Source organism: Schistocerca americana, chromosome 8, assembly GCF_021461395.2.
Source record: "Schistocerca americana isolate TAMUIC-IGC-003095 chromosome 8, iqSchAmer2.1, whole genome shotgun sequence".
Taxonomy (NCBI): domain Eukaryota; kingdom Metazoa; phylum Arthropoda; class Insecta; order Orthoptera; family Acrididae; genus Schistocerca; species Schistocerca americana.
In genome coordinates, this window is record NC_060126.1 from 506,244,394 (window position 1) to 506,259,384 (window position 14,991).

The following is a 14,991-nucleotide window of genomic DNA, read 5'->3' on the forward strand; positions in this document are numbered from 1 at the left end:
CATTTTCATTTCACTGAAGTTTTTTGTAAGACTGGTATCAGATATTCCATTGTACTGTTTACTGAACCCGATAACCCGCAGCTATCAGTAACAGAAAGAAAGTAGTTGTTTAAGTGGTTTGCAACACTACATGAACTTGTTACCAATGTCTCATCTATTAACTATGTGCCTTTACAACCCTCCTTCAAAACAGAAATGCTCTGCATTCTTTCCAATCGGTTAGTACCTTTTGTTGCTACAGGAACCTACAACAAACTGCAAGTACAAGATGAAAAAGATCCTTCACATAATCTGTGTAGAATCTCTGATGCCTTTCTATTGTTGAGCAAATTTTTGTTGATTTTGTATTCCACAATCACTTGTCTCAGTATCTTCCAATTTGGAAAATGTGATGGTTGAAACTAGGAAGAAATTATAAAATTTAGCAGCAAAGCTGTTTTGACTGCTGTTTAGTTTCTGGTGTGGAGGATTCCTATCCAGAGTAACATATTGGTACATAAAATTTTAAAATAATTCAAACATTATGATGAAATTTATTTCCATATTTACCCCCCCCCCCCCTCCTTTCTTGAATGGGAGGGGGGGTCAGCAATTAACAAATCTGGCACCCACCTAGCTATTACTTTTCATGTGAAATGCACTGAACTGAATATGCCAATGGTATTGCCAGCTATTTAATAAACCATCAATTATCAGTTGTGCAATACCACATAAAGCACTCTCACGATATAAAGGTTTTCAGTGTGTCACGTATTGCAGCTCTGAAGAAGGCCTTTTGTCTGCAAGTTTAAATGTTTCATTATGCCTGTCTTTGACTCGATGCCTCCTCTATACACCTGAGAAGCAATCTATCATTTTCATAATATTATTGTTATTCCATCCTGAAATTTCCATTGTTTGAGTTAGGTTTAAGTGAGATGACATAAACAGAACTGCCCAAACCAAACCTATACCAAGCACAAAATGCATGGTTTGTGAAACGGCCAAAGCCCTTGTGAAAATGGGCAAAGCCCAAAACTAGTGTATCAATAAATAATTAGCACCTTTGGTGTTAAACATTCAAAAATTTCTTTTCTTCACTCTCATGATGTTTTTAGACATTCTTTAGATGGACTATCTACAATGGGTATTATATGTTTGAATTTAGCTACCATTTCTTAACTGCTGGAAGCACAGGATCAGAGTTCTTTTAAACATTTACCAACTCTGGATGAATTTCTGTTGGTAATAAAACATCCTAAAACTTAAACTTCATAAAAGTATTTTATTCCAGTTTCTACATTTGAACAAAATACACATATTATGAGTAATATGAAGAACCAAATAAACAAAACTATTTCGTTGGCCAAGTTGACAACTGGCTTACATATGCAACATATAAAAAAATCTCCTTGTCTTTTTAATGGCAATAAATGTTTTAATCTTCATGGTAAGAACCACTAACTTGAAATCATTCTGTGTAAAATTAAAAGACGAATTTGAATAAGTAGCTGAATCTCGAGCTTCCAGAATTTTCTAAAATTGCTTCATCAGGGCTGTCTGTGACTCAACATCTCCACTATATGATGAGCAGCAATCTATCCTTTTTATGATATTTGACACCTTTAAAATGTGAATTTATTCTATACAACACTTAGCCTTCTATTTTATTACCAATCAAGCTGCAAATGAATGTGCTTATGAGGATAAGGCATACAGTGGGAAAATACCTGTAATTTCATTTACCTGTAACTTTGTGTGCTTTGCTGTCAGGTAGATTGCTGCGAGCTTCAGGGGGGTGCTGGGCAACCGAGAGAAAAATTTAGCAGCTTCATCGACCACCTTGCTGTCCTCCTCCGACTTTTTGTCTGGGTTCTGCAACAACACAGCAAGAGCTGCCATCCCCAAGCGAAGCGACAGTACTTCCATGACTGGCCACAATTCTGAAGGTACAGTAGTTGCTTCAAATGCTGCATCACTTGTACGATGGTCATCTTCATCTTCATCTTCGGCTGAGAAGCTACTGATAGCATCATCTGACAAACGTGTAACTGTGAATGCGAAAGATTACATTTCAGATATTGGTGTAGAATTCAGTTTCTTTATTTCTAGTAAGTATAAAATGGAGTCATAGGGCATGTTTCCAAAAATAATTTTTACTACAAGAAAGGAAAGAGTGACTAATCTGATTTTAAACCTTCATTCCCTCTTTTCATCAGAGTTATACTTCTAATACATTTTGTCAAACCTACTCACGTTAACAAACACAGTGGCTATGTACCAGCTATTTATAAACAAGAGAAGAAGTAGTAACACGTTCAAGATCAGCTAATGGCTGTGTCGAATGGACGTGAATGTCTTACAATGAATGTTCTTACTGTGGAACATCGAGGAACATATTTGAGGGGCAAACAGTAAATCGTGCACCACACATACATGCTGATGCTAACTTGCTAAAACATTCAACCGTACAGTAAGTGGACAGAACTGCTGACGACAATGCACTGTCTCTGGAGCAATCACTTCGGAACTGATACTGCAATGAGTGTGCTGGTGCTTACAAAATGCGTATTTTCATTAATATTAATCTGTTTCTGACAAACACAATGTCACTGACAAGCTCTTGTTACAGGCATTGACTTTAACTGGGCAGAGCACCATACATTATATTAATGAATTATGAATAACTTACATCATTGCAAGAATTCAGATCTGCCTGTTACGCAAACAATAAAGTGATGAATAATTTACATTGTACTTGTGAGAAACATTCTGCTGTCAATTTGTGGCATCAGAGGCTAGGGTTGGGGTCGGTTTGGAGGAAGAGACCAAACAGCGAGGTCATCGGTCTCGTCGGATTAGGGAAGGACGGAGAAGGAAGTCGGCCGTGCCATTTCGAAGGAACCATCCAGGCATTTGCCTGGAGTGATTTAGGGAAATCACGGAAAACCTAAATCAGGATGGCCGGACGCGGGATTGAACCGTCATCCTCCCGAACGCGAGTCCAGTGTGCTAGCCACTGCGCCACCTCGCTCGGTAGAGGCTAGGGAGATGAGTGTGTAGAAGAACAGGAACCCGGGAGTGCAATTAGCTGTGGCCAGCGGGCAGTTAGCATTGGAAACCATTGTGGCCAGTTGTGTGGTAAGAACAGTTTGGCGAGAGTGTGTCGAGTTTTGTGTGGCAGCCAGCACACGTTGAATAGCATCTCTAATGGTAGATTGGCTGCACTAATGAAACGCACAGAAGTTAGAGAGATATTTAATATCACTGATATTGTGAGTTATGCTGAGACTGCAGATAGTGCCAACAATGAACTTAAATGATTAAATTCTAGGGGAATTATTAGTAGTTCATTAAGTAATTTGTGTTAGACGGATAAGTGAACTAGTTTCAATCTACAATAGAGGAGTGTCTGCTATGATACCCTTCAAGTTCCTTTGTTTCAAAGGAGACCACAATTAGACTGGCCTTTAATTTAACACAATAAACTTTCATTGAAACATAGATGATCCCATGTGTCACCTAAATCAGTTTTTTTGAACTAGTTCACATCTGTTGAAACTTCACAGACTTTCAGCAAAACAACGCAGAACAAAACTTATAGGGCGCAGACAATTAAGGCCATTGGAATAGTTTATGAAAAATGATGATTGTCATGACCACAGAATTCACAATGCGTGAAGACAGGTACGGGCTTGTCGGACATAACCGTCCATTGGATACAAACCCCAATAACTCTAGAACAAAATCAGATAACATTATGCTCTCAATTTCATAGAAAATTCTGATATCTCTTCATTCACTGCAATGTATGAGCTAAAATTAACCATATGCAAAGCATACATAATGCATTTGTACCTCTACGAACTCTTTAAAATTTCGAGCAATGTTTTACTTAATTTGATGCCACACAGTATGCATGATGGATAACAAAAAGAAATTCAATTATTTATCGAGTGAAGATTTCGGACTGTAATATGGGCGAAAATTAAATTTTTTCACCAAACAGTTTTCGAAAAATAAGATGATAAATATTTCATATCGGCCAATATGCCATCTCTCTGCACAGACACCAGCATCTCTCTAATTAACGGGAGGGCCAACATACTGTCTAAAGCTTGGAACATGAAGTGTTGGAAGAAAACTTTCAGAGCACTAAGCAGCTACTGCTAATACTAGGACGATGTTATGTTACTTTCACATGTGTCTATTGGTCAAGCACTGTCCATTTATTCTCTCTCAAAATTTTGAGTTGTCTCAAGTGACTTTTCACTTTGATACATCTAATACCAATAGACACAAATATATTTACAGACTTACAGACTGATCAGCTTGAAGAATGGCACTAATAACTGTTGCATCTTGCTTCCAAATATTTAAAAAATACTTGTATTTTGAAATATCTAGAAAAATACAATGTTTGTCTATGAATAAAAGCAAAACAATATTTTACAAGCAGGTTCCAGTAAATCATTTTGTAAACACATTGACTTAGTGACTGTCCATCCTGATACACGTTACTACTACCACAGCACTTCTGGTAGCACTTTTAAGAGTGTTTGGAGCTCATAGCATCAGGGTGCATGAGAGCTCGTGATGGCCATTCTTGAACTTTCTTTTGTGTCCGACTATGGTAAAATTAAGTAGATGACAGAAAGTGCTACTTGAATGCATGACCAGCATTTTCTTTTTCAAAAATGTGTCCTGTGTTATTGAACAAACACGAAAATGTTTACTGTTGTATGAAAAGCAGAAGTGTTACAATATCCCACACCTTACTGAATTGCAGTGAACATTTTTCCTTAAGTAATTACCTTCTGCAGAACTGCAATCTGACCATAACATGCGATATGCCTCAATAAGATTTTCTCGTGTTTTTACACCTGATGGTTTTGTTAAGAATGCTTTAATCCACTCTGCACCAAATTGCTTCTGTGCTTCTCTTTCGTGCTCTTGCCAGCAGCTAAGTATCGCACAAGTCCTGGAGAAGAGAAATTCATGTAATCAGTATGTTTCAAAATGATGCTAAACAATGTACACAACTAAAATAAGACTAGACAGATGAGGGGTGAGGGTCAAGTTTAATTTAATACTTACACCAATATTTGTCATTGAAACTATTGGTGTGACACATTAAAAAAGTGATTCTGATCTCTAATCTAAACTGTAAGAATTAATACTTAATTGTGTTCTTTCAGTCATAAAGAAATTAGATATTGGTGACTATACTAAAAAGTTATTTCCATGTATTAATGGAAGAAAAGGCCTTTGTCACTGATGATAAGATAAAGATTACATTAAAGAAGAATGTACAAACACAATCTATCTCATAATGTTGCTCAACATAGCTTACCAAATTATCTATGTACATCTGTAAGAAACTGAGGCTAAAAAGGAGGAGGAGGATTAGTGTTTTGACATTCCTTCAAAGACAAAGTCATTAGAGACAAAATTAATGAAGGTGTTGAGCAACTGACAGGCACATATGAGGGTAACACCAAAAATCTTTAGAAAATCAAACAAGAATCAGTTTTAAAAAAATACATAGATGATTTGATTGTTTTTCAAAGTATTCCCCTTTAGCACCAATACATTTTGCATTTTATGCCATTATTTCTGAGGGACTTCAAAAACAAGGTTTCTACAATGTTCCACTTTTTTCTTCTGACGATGAAAAAGTAACGTCATTGGTTTTGCTACATATGACAATGTTTTGTCATGATGGAAAATTTTTTTTTCATTTGAGTATTTTTCCGCCAACTTTTTCAAAAACTTGTGTGTAAACAGACATGTGTACCAATCAGCAGTAACAGTATGTCTATCTTGTAACAATAGTAGCAATATGGCCCACTTCACAAGAAAAAGGGAAAAAAAGCACCTAGCAACTATCTTCTTATCGGCACTGAATTCATCGGACTTTTGTGGCCTTAGTTCTGTTCAAAAGATCTACTGAGGTGACACTCTTCTTTTCAGGATCACAACAATAAATCCAAAATTCGTCATGTGTGGCAATATTCCAAACCAATTTGAAGTGGCCCCTTGGAATTTTTCCAGAGCTTTTTGCTCTAATCAATGCATTTTCATTTTACATGGAATCCATCCACAACAAAGTTTACTCATGTCTAATTGTCAGTGTAAAATGTTTTGGAATTTGGCTCGTACAAATGTCGAGTGTCAACCCCCCCCCATCCCCCCCCCCCCCCAAAAAAAAGTTGCTCTTCTTCAAATAGCAATACATACATATATAAATTGTCAGTTTATCTTCTTCAAGCACTATTCAGACATCAGTAATATTTTTATTAGTAACAGCATCCTTTGATGTCCTTCACAAAATTCATCACTAAAAAAAGCACTCTCTTAAATTCACTACACCAGTTATTGTTGCCTTACATGGTGCTTCTCTGTCAAATGATTTTCTAAGCCAATCTTCAACTTGTTTAGGTGCTAATGATGATTTAAAATTGTAATTATCTACACCAGTTGAAAATGTTAAAATTTTTACTTGCTTTACTTCAAGATCTAATAAAATCAGTAACGTTTTTTACAGAAGGCTGTGGATTGCTGTGTTATAAAGGTCATGTCCAGAAGAGGATAGGCACCACGTCAAGGAAGTTGAAACAAAGTTTGAGAGACAAGAAAAATGGGAAAACCATAAGAGGCAGGCTGCCTCTTATATGGACTCGCTTACCAAAAAATGTTTTTGTTAGAATGAAGACACTAAAGTGAGAGTCAGTAATGCTTTTATTGCTTTCAATGATGGCAGCATTGGTAGGGTGAAAGTGCTACAGCATATGGGAATTAATCCTGGAGCTAACTGCATCAGAGAACTTGAACGGATGGACAAGGTTCGCATTGATAAAGCAGAGTATGCAGCACAGTTGGAGTCTAGAAAGAAGGAAGGAAGAAAAGAAGAAAAAACTTGGAAAAGGTCAAGACAATGATATACAGTATGATGGAGGGTGTTTCTGAGTGACTAAAAATAAAAAATTGAGACATATTATGTGAGTTACAGTCTTTTGAAACTTTAGAAGCCGTTCCTGAAAATTTACATTTTCTGTTGCATTTTTCCCTAAATCTCAGAAACCACTTTGAGTAGAGATTCAAATTTTGAGGGAGTAATAACATACATATCCTGAGTCTACTGAACTAAAAGAAGAACATAATAATATGCATAATTAAAATTATTTAGGATAATGTACAAAAAAGTACACAAAATTTTAACCGTATAATTAAAAAATTGTATTTCCAAAAGCAGTGGCTGAAATGCAATTATTGTACTTCAGTAGACTCAGTACATACAATTTAATGTCCAGTAAAAGTTTCATGTCAATGGCTACAGTGGTTCCTGAAATACAGGGAAGCCAAGACATTAAATTTAACATTGTCAGGATAGGGTGTTCCAACTCCCCTTAAATAATGATAATTAACATAGTACTAGAGTACATCATACAAACCACTTTGCAATCAACTAGCAAGACATTAGAAAGTAGCTGTCAGATATAAAATAATTTTTGTATTTAGAACTCTTTTGTACACAAAACTGAAATTATCACTAACCATTTGTGCTACAGCCTTTCTCAGAGGTAACAGACAAATTAAACTAAGTAACTAACGAGCTGACTAATCACTACACACAGACATATAAAAACAATGGAAACTCCAGTTGGAATAAGAACATTACAAGTTAAAGATATAGTGCTATTTACTATAAAGATGACACGTTAAGTTGCAGGCAGGCAGACACTTACACATTAGCTTTCAGGCATAGACTTCATATTTAAGAGAGAGAGAGAGAGAATGGAGAAAAAAAAACACACACACACACACACACACACACACACGACCGCCACCTATAGCAGCTCGGACCAGAGTGCTAATGTCTGCATGAGGTGTGCTGGCTTGTATGAATGAATGAATGAATGTGTGTGTGTGTGTGTGTGTGTGTGTGTGTGTGTGTGTGTGTGTGTGTGTGTGTGTTTTTCTCTTTCTTTTTCTGACAAAGACTGTGGGTGCAAGATAATGTGTAAGTGCCTTTTAATTGTGCCTGTCTGCAACTTAACGCGTCACCTTTACGGTAAGTAGCAATCTATCTTTTCCTTACAATGCTGACATACACATACAGTCTCACAAACAGTTCCCCTATAACAGATCAAGCTTTTCGACTTGAATGTGTGTGGTTGAATGATTCTACGGTTTCATGTCAGATCTTCCTATTCTCATCAAGTGACTGCAGAAGGTCCGCAGCTTTGTTAACAGTTGGATTTTCTTCATATTCTTCAAGAAATTTTTTACTGTCCTCATTTCAGGCAGGTGTATATTCTTTACAATAGCCTCTATTGATAAATCGTCTGACTGGTCCTTTAATTATGCCTATAAACCGACTGTAGTTAGTGTGTTTTGGCTTTACCCATCTGATATTGTTATCTGTTTGTTTTCTGAATTCAGTCCAGTTAGCTTTCTCGAAATTCCACCTCAGTTTCGGATGCAACTGCACAAGGGGTACACATATTCCAGTCTCTAGAATAATAGGTCTGTGCTGACTGTGGAGGAAATCTTTAAGTATTGAGTGGCGTATCTGGGTATGGGTGCTGTGAAGGTGAGTTGGGAAGCACAGATCAGGTGTATATCCTCTGTTCCAACATCCTAAATGAAAGGTAGGTGGATCCTTGGCATCAAAAATTACTTCCAGTTTTCGGCTTCTATCCATTCACAAAGAGTTTCACCATTACTGTCGTTTTCACAATATCCCCATAGATTATGATGGCTGTTGAAGTCGCCCAGGAATAGAGATGGATGTTGCTGAGACAGTAGAGGAGGAGTAGGCCAGTTTACTCCGGGAGGCTCATAGACATCGATTATTGTCACACTATCAATTTTTGCTGTAATTGTGAAAATATCGTTTTCACTGCTCACGTTGTTACTCATTTAGCACCACCCAAGAGGCACATGTGACTTAGGGTATGTCACAGATGCGAGTAACCTTGCTCCCCCTAACTTCTTCTCAGACATTCTTTCAACTGGAAATCTCCTACCATTATTCAAGAAAAACCAGCTAATAGCAACTCTTAAACTGAACAAAGACGCAACTAAAGTAGAAAGTTACTGCCCAATAGCCCTGTTAAGCATTACAAACTACTGAATGCTCATCTACAACAGGATCTATGAAAGAATTAATAAACAAATACCCATAGAACAAGCGGATTCAGGCCTGGTAGAAGCTGTAATGACGAAGTGTTTGCATTAACAACCCATATTGAAAATGGATATGAGAAGAAATGTGTAAGCATAGCTGCTTTCTTGGATCTACCCATCGCCTACGACATTATATGGTGAGAAGGCCTTCTCTTAAAATTTGTGAGCATCACTCAGTGTCGGAAACTCACAAACCTACTTAGCAACATGCTAAGCAACAGACTTTTCCAGATTTACTCTGATAATGACAGAAGCAAAGTCTTCAAAGTAAGTGACAGACTACCTCAAGGATCTGTATTGGCCCCTCTCCTTTTCAACTTATTCATTTATGATCTGCCAGTCACAACCTCAAGGAAATTCATATATGCTGATGACACCTGTTTGGTAACCCAGAGCTCCAGTTTCACCACTGTTGAAAAAACATTAACTGCTGACATGGAAATCCTGGACACATACTTCAGGAAATGGTGCCTCCGCCTAAACCCTCAGAAAACTTTTACTTCAGCATTCCACCTACGGAACAGACACTCTGACTATAAACCAGAAGTTAAACTCCAAGGACAAACCTTAAAGTACTGCAGCACACACAAGTACCTCAGAATAACACTCGATAGGTCCCTAACTTTCCGACAACATTTCTCCAACGTGGCCGCAAAAGTAAAGACCCGTAATATCATTCAGAAGCTTGTTGGTACCTCCTGGGGTTGCAGTGCTTAAACCCTAAGATCAACTGCTTTGGCACTATCATACTCTGTTGCTGAATACTGTTGTCCAACTTGGATGAACAGTGCTCACTGTAGCAAGATAGATGTGGAACTCAACCAGACAATGCGACTCATCACAGGCTGCATAATTAGCACTCAGACTGCACGGCTACCAGTTTTAAGTAATATCCAACCTCCAGCTCTACGAAGATCAGATGCTCTCCTGAAGATTTGGAGAAACATTCAGAAGAACCCCCAGCCACTCGTACACAGTGATATATTAATAGGGGAACATCAGCGTCTGAAGTCAAGAAAACGACATTGGCAAACTGCACAACATCTTGAAGCCTCCAACTTTAACATCAACGAAGTATGGAGAAGTCAGTGGGAAGAATCATCAGTGTTCAACGGTCATCTGGTTGAAAAGCCTTCCATGCAAGTTCCAAGTTTCACACTCCCCAGATGCCAGTGGAGAATCATCAACCGCATCCGAACAGGAGAAGGGAACTGCGGATATCTAAAGCACAAATGGGGCTGGGCAACATCTCCACATTGTGACTGTGGAGTTGCCCTACAAACAATAAATCACATTGTTGGTGAATGCCTGAAACGAGCCTTCAAGGGATCAATAAATGATATCCACCGTGCATCACCTGAAGCACTCAACTGGGTCAAGACACTGGACTTAGAAATTAAGAACTTGTGTAATGTGTACATAATTTAGCATAACACTTTGGACATTTGATTCTGTACCTGTATTCTGCTTTTCATTCCTTACACTGTATACTCTTAAAATTATGTATTTGGTCCAAGCTCTGTATCACCATATGATAAATAAATAAATAACTGCCCCAATCCTAGAGAAAACTAGAAAAAGTGTATATTCTGACATTATGGAATGATTATGAAAGAATAAAAAATTGATGTGAAACGTGGTGAAGTATTTTAAATGAATTACACAATCTGACACTGAAACAAAATTTAGATTAATATTTTATTTGTTTCCTTTGTCTACTATTGCTCTCACTAGGTGTGGGGCTGTCCCATTCTGGTGTCTCAGTAGTGATCTGCCCTTCCTTTTCAGCATCCCCCAGCCTAAACCTCTCCCCTCCTTAATGAAAGGTCTACTAGTTTTGAAAGCTCGGCAGTGTGTGTCTCTCTCTCTCTCTCTCTCACTTTTATATGTGAGTTTTGGTAGTACCACACAGTTCACCTCCTGGTGCTAAGTACTGCCCATCAACTCAGTCTTCTAATTTGTTATGTAATTACCACACCATATATCTAAGAAAATTTTAATTATTGTAAGCACACTGCATATGACATGTCAGTACAATATTTATACGTCTACCAGCCAATTTATGGATGACTTCCATTTGGTATGTGGCATTCACTGTTGTAACACCTTATACAGTATGCTCTACTTTTAGCAAATAAACGAGTGTATTGTAACACCTTATCCAGTTTGCTCTACTTTTAGCAAATAAACAAGTGTACTTCCCAAACAGTAGCACAAGCTGACATATCAACAAATTAAATATATAATATTATTAGTCAAAAAATATACCAATTATTTGTAACATTGGTTCTGGGTTAAAGGAGACCACTCGGCAAAGGGTAGAAGTGTCGAGTTGTCAAAAAAGAAGTCATCCTTAAGCAGAAGCGCTGTTTTGTCAACAGGCGAAAACCTGCTAGCTTTAGGAGTTATCTCTGACAAGTTACAGTAAAACACACACACACACACACACACACACACACACACACACACACACCTATGCTCCCTACACAGTGCTGAATGGACTAAAAGTGCCAATGCTGTATTCTGATCAGGTGGACTGGTCATCCCCCATACAGCCCAGTCACCAGTGGACAGCTTATCTGCAGTAACGAGAACTCGCTTGCCGTGTATGCTGAAGGCGCCTCACAAAAGCCTTCACATACAGCCAATACATCCCCCACCCCCTGAACCTAATCCACACACCCCAATTCCCCCCCCCCCCCTCCCCCCTGACAAGAAGAATCAGCTGTGAAGGAGACCCCCACCCGGTCACCAAATATCACCATGGACTACATCCTTCCCCATGGCTTTGGTTATCTCTCAGCCTGCCCTGAAATGAGGGCTATCCTGCCCTAGCCCTTCCTCCTGAAGTGTTCCCCCATCACCCACCAAACCTACACAACCTACTAATCCATCCCTATACCACTCCCACACTCCCAATCCCTTGTCGCCAGGATATGATCCCTGTGGCAGACCCAGGTGCAAGACCTGCCCAATCCACTCACTCAGCACCTCCTCCTTCAGTCCTGCTACAGGCTTATGCTACCCCTACAGAGACTGGGCCACCTGTGAAAGTGGCGTGTGATATACCAACTCTGCTGCAAACAGCACAACACTTTATGTCAGTATGACTACTAACTGACTGTCCAGGAGAATGAATGGCCACTACCAAACTGTGGCCGAGAACCAAGCTGACCACCTAGAAGCACAACATGCTTAATTTCAATGACTGCTTAATACCCAGGCCATCTGGATCATTCCCTCCACTACCAGCTTTTCTGAACTATGCTCCCATAACTGTCCAGCCATCAATCTGCGGTAACCCACTGTCGCTACAAACCCTACCGTATTTACTCGAAGCTAAGCTGCACTTTTTTTCCAGTTTTTGTAATCCAAAAAACCACCTGCAGCTTAGAATCGAGAGCAAAGTAATTGGAAGTTCTGAAAAATGTTGGTAGGTGCCGCAACAACTGACTTATTCCGTCAAATATGTGTAGCGCTACACAGGCATGCTTTGCAGGCACTAAGATAAATATTGGCGCCAAAACCTCTATGTCAGTAAATAAATTTTAAGAAAAGGTAGAAGACAAGCATTTTTCTCTGCCCCGAGTTTCGACCACTGCATTTTCGTACATTATCCAAAGAAGTAAATAGAAATTCCGTATTGTTTGTCTTTGATTGTAGCAGCCTTTCAAATATTTGTAGCAACAATAATAAATTTCTTTACACAAAAATACCAACAATGCACAAGGCTTTAGGATTGTTACACAAGTTGATTATGCTGGGGCTCATTAAGATTTCAAGCAGCGGCACCTATTGCTTCGTGGAAGTTTGTGAAGTGCTTGTTGGTGTTAGTGAACCATGATGAAGCGCTTTCATTATAGTACAAATTCAAGATGGGAGAAATTTCTTTTGGAGAACGAAGTTCTAATCGTGCTGCAAGTCTGCAATACGGGATTGATGAGAGCAACGTCAGGTGATGGCGACTGCAGAGAAACAAATTATTTGAATGTTCAAGTAGCAGAAAGCATTTAGTGGGCCAAACTGGGGCCAATATCATGCACTAGACGTGATTTTAAATGAATTTGTTAATCAACAGTGTCAGAAATTCCTGCCTGTGAACGCCAAAAATTTAAAAATTAAGGCACACGAAATTGCTAGAGAACAAAATACCGAAAATTTTAAGGCTAGTCGCGGATGGATTGATCTGTTTATGAAGCGCTGGGGTTTTTCACTTCGGAGGCGAACTTCAGTTGTACAGAAGCTGCTGAAAAAAGAAAAACTTGTGGAATTTCAGCGTTTCATAATCAGGCGGTGCACTGAAAAGCAATACCTTCTTGGTCAGACAGGAAATGCTGACCAAACTCCCTTATATTTTGACATGCCGTCAAATTATAAGGTTGATGCCAAAGGAAAGAAAGACAAGTGTTCTTACATCAGGGGGTGAAAAACAGCGGATGTCCGTCATGCTGGCTTGCACAGCAGATGGACGTAAATAAACCCTATTCATAGTTTTCAAGCGAAAGACTTTACCGAAATCGGAAGTGTTTCCAAAAGCTGTAATTGTACGAGCAAACGGTACTGGGTGGTTTTCGGAGGACATGATGCTGGAATAGATTAAGCATGTGTGGAATCGTCGTCCCGGCGCAATGCTTGGTTTACACAGCCTGTTGGTATTAGATGCCTACGCAGGCCATACAACACCTGCAGTAAAACGAAAATTAGGGGAAAGCAAAACAGACTTTGCAGTAATTCCAGGCGGGATGATGTCAATTCTGCAACCACTTGACGTCTGTTTGAATAAACCATTTAAGGACAAGTTTAAACGCATGTACACAGACTGGCTTTCAAAAAGCAACAGACAACTGACACCAACAGGACGTGTAAAACGTGCAAGTGTGACAATGGATTTATGATACATGGAAGTGTGTTCCAAATCAGACTACGCAACAAGCATTTAAAAAATGTTCGATATCCAGTGCACTAGATGGTACAGAGGACGATGCTCTGTATGAAGAAATGAGCAACAAAGAATCGAGTAACAGTGGTTCAGAATCACGACTGATATTTTAAACATTTCGTATAAGATGTATTACAAACCTAATAAAATTTTGTTTTAAATTTCAGCATTTAACTTCTAAGTTATTTTCATTCTTTTTTTTTTATAACGGTTGCTACTCTGCATTGCAAAGGATAGAAAAGCGTGGAGAGCTGCATCAAACCAGTCTGCAGTCTAAAGACAACAACAACAACAACAACAACACACACTGCATTTGAAGTCATCACTAAAAATCTGCTACGAAAACCCGACTGGCAAGACTGTTTGTGATGCCAACTCTACGTTCTGAATTATTTCCTACCTGTGACAAGAGATGGTTGCTAATAGGAACTTTTACGAATTGTGAATCACATGCTGTATTCACGTCACCATAAGAATAACACGAATGCAAACATTATGCCATGTATTCTTTCATGTTTGCTGCTATCTCATTTAAATCCTGTCTGCCTAATAAACTACGAAACTAGAGTGAGACAACTGCAAATGTGGAAGAATATACATATCATGTCATGTTTATATTCGTATTAATCTTATGCTAAATAATGATACAGTCAGAAATGGAGCACGGCAACGGACTAGATTTTTAAATCTAAGATGACTAATTTCTGTGCAGAATGTAATGTACTAAAGAGGACTCTGCAAACATTTTCAAACAGAGAAAAATTTTCTCTAAACTTTTGTTCAGAAGATCTATCATATGCAGTCTATTAAATAGCAGTCTCTTGCCATTATTTCGCTAATGAGACAATTCCTCTCTTTTTTTTTATTGTAAGCGGCGTTAG

The 14,991-nt window shown here is 38.5% G+C and overlaps 1 protein-coding gene across 1 annotated transcript in view; it reads right to left on the reverse strand.

The window, feature by feature from the left end:
* Positions 1-14,991, reverse strand: part of LOC124544805 (midasin-like) — a 291,545-nt gene that overhangs the window by 217,201 nt on the left and 59,353 nt on the right. Inside the window, exons 7-8 of the mRNA XM_047123490.1 lie at positions 4,794-4,960; positions 1,726-2,030 (exon numbers count right to left, since the gene is read on the reverse strand). Coding sequence (XP_046979446.1) covers positions 1,726-2,030; positions 4,794-4,960 — 472 coding nt within the window. The remainder of the gene's footprint in view (positions 1-1,725; positions 2,031-4,793; positions 4,961-14,991) is intronic.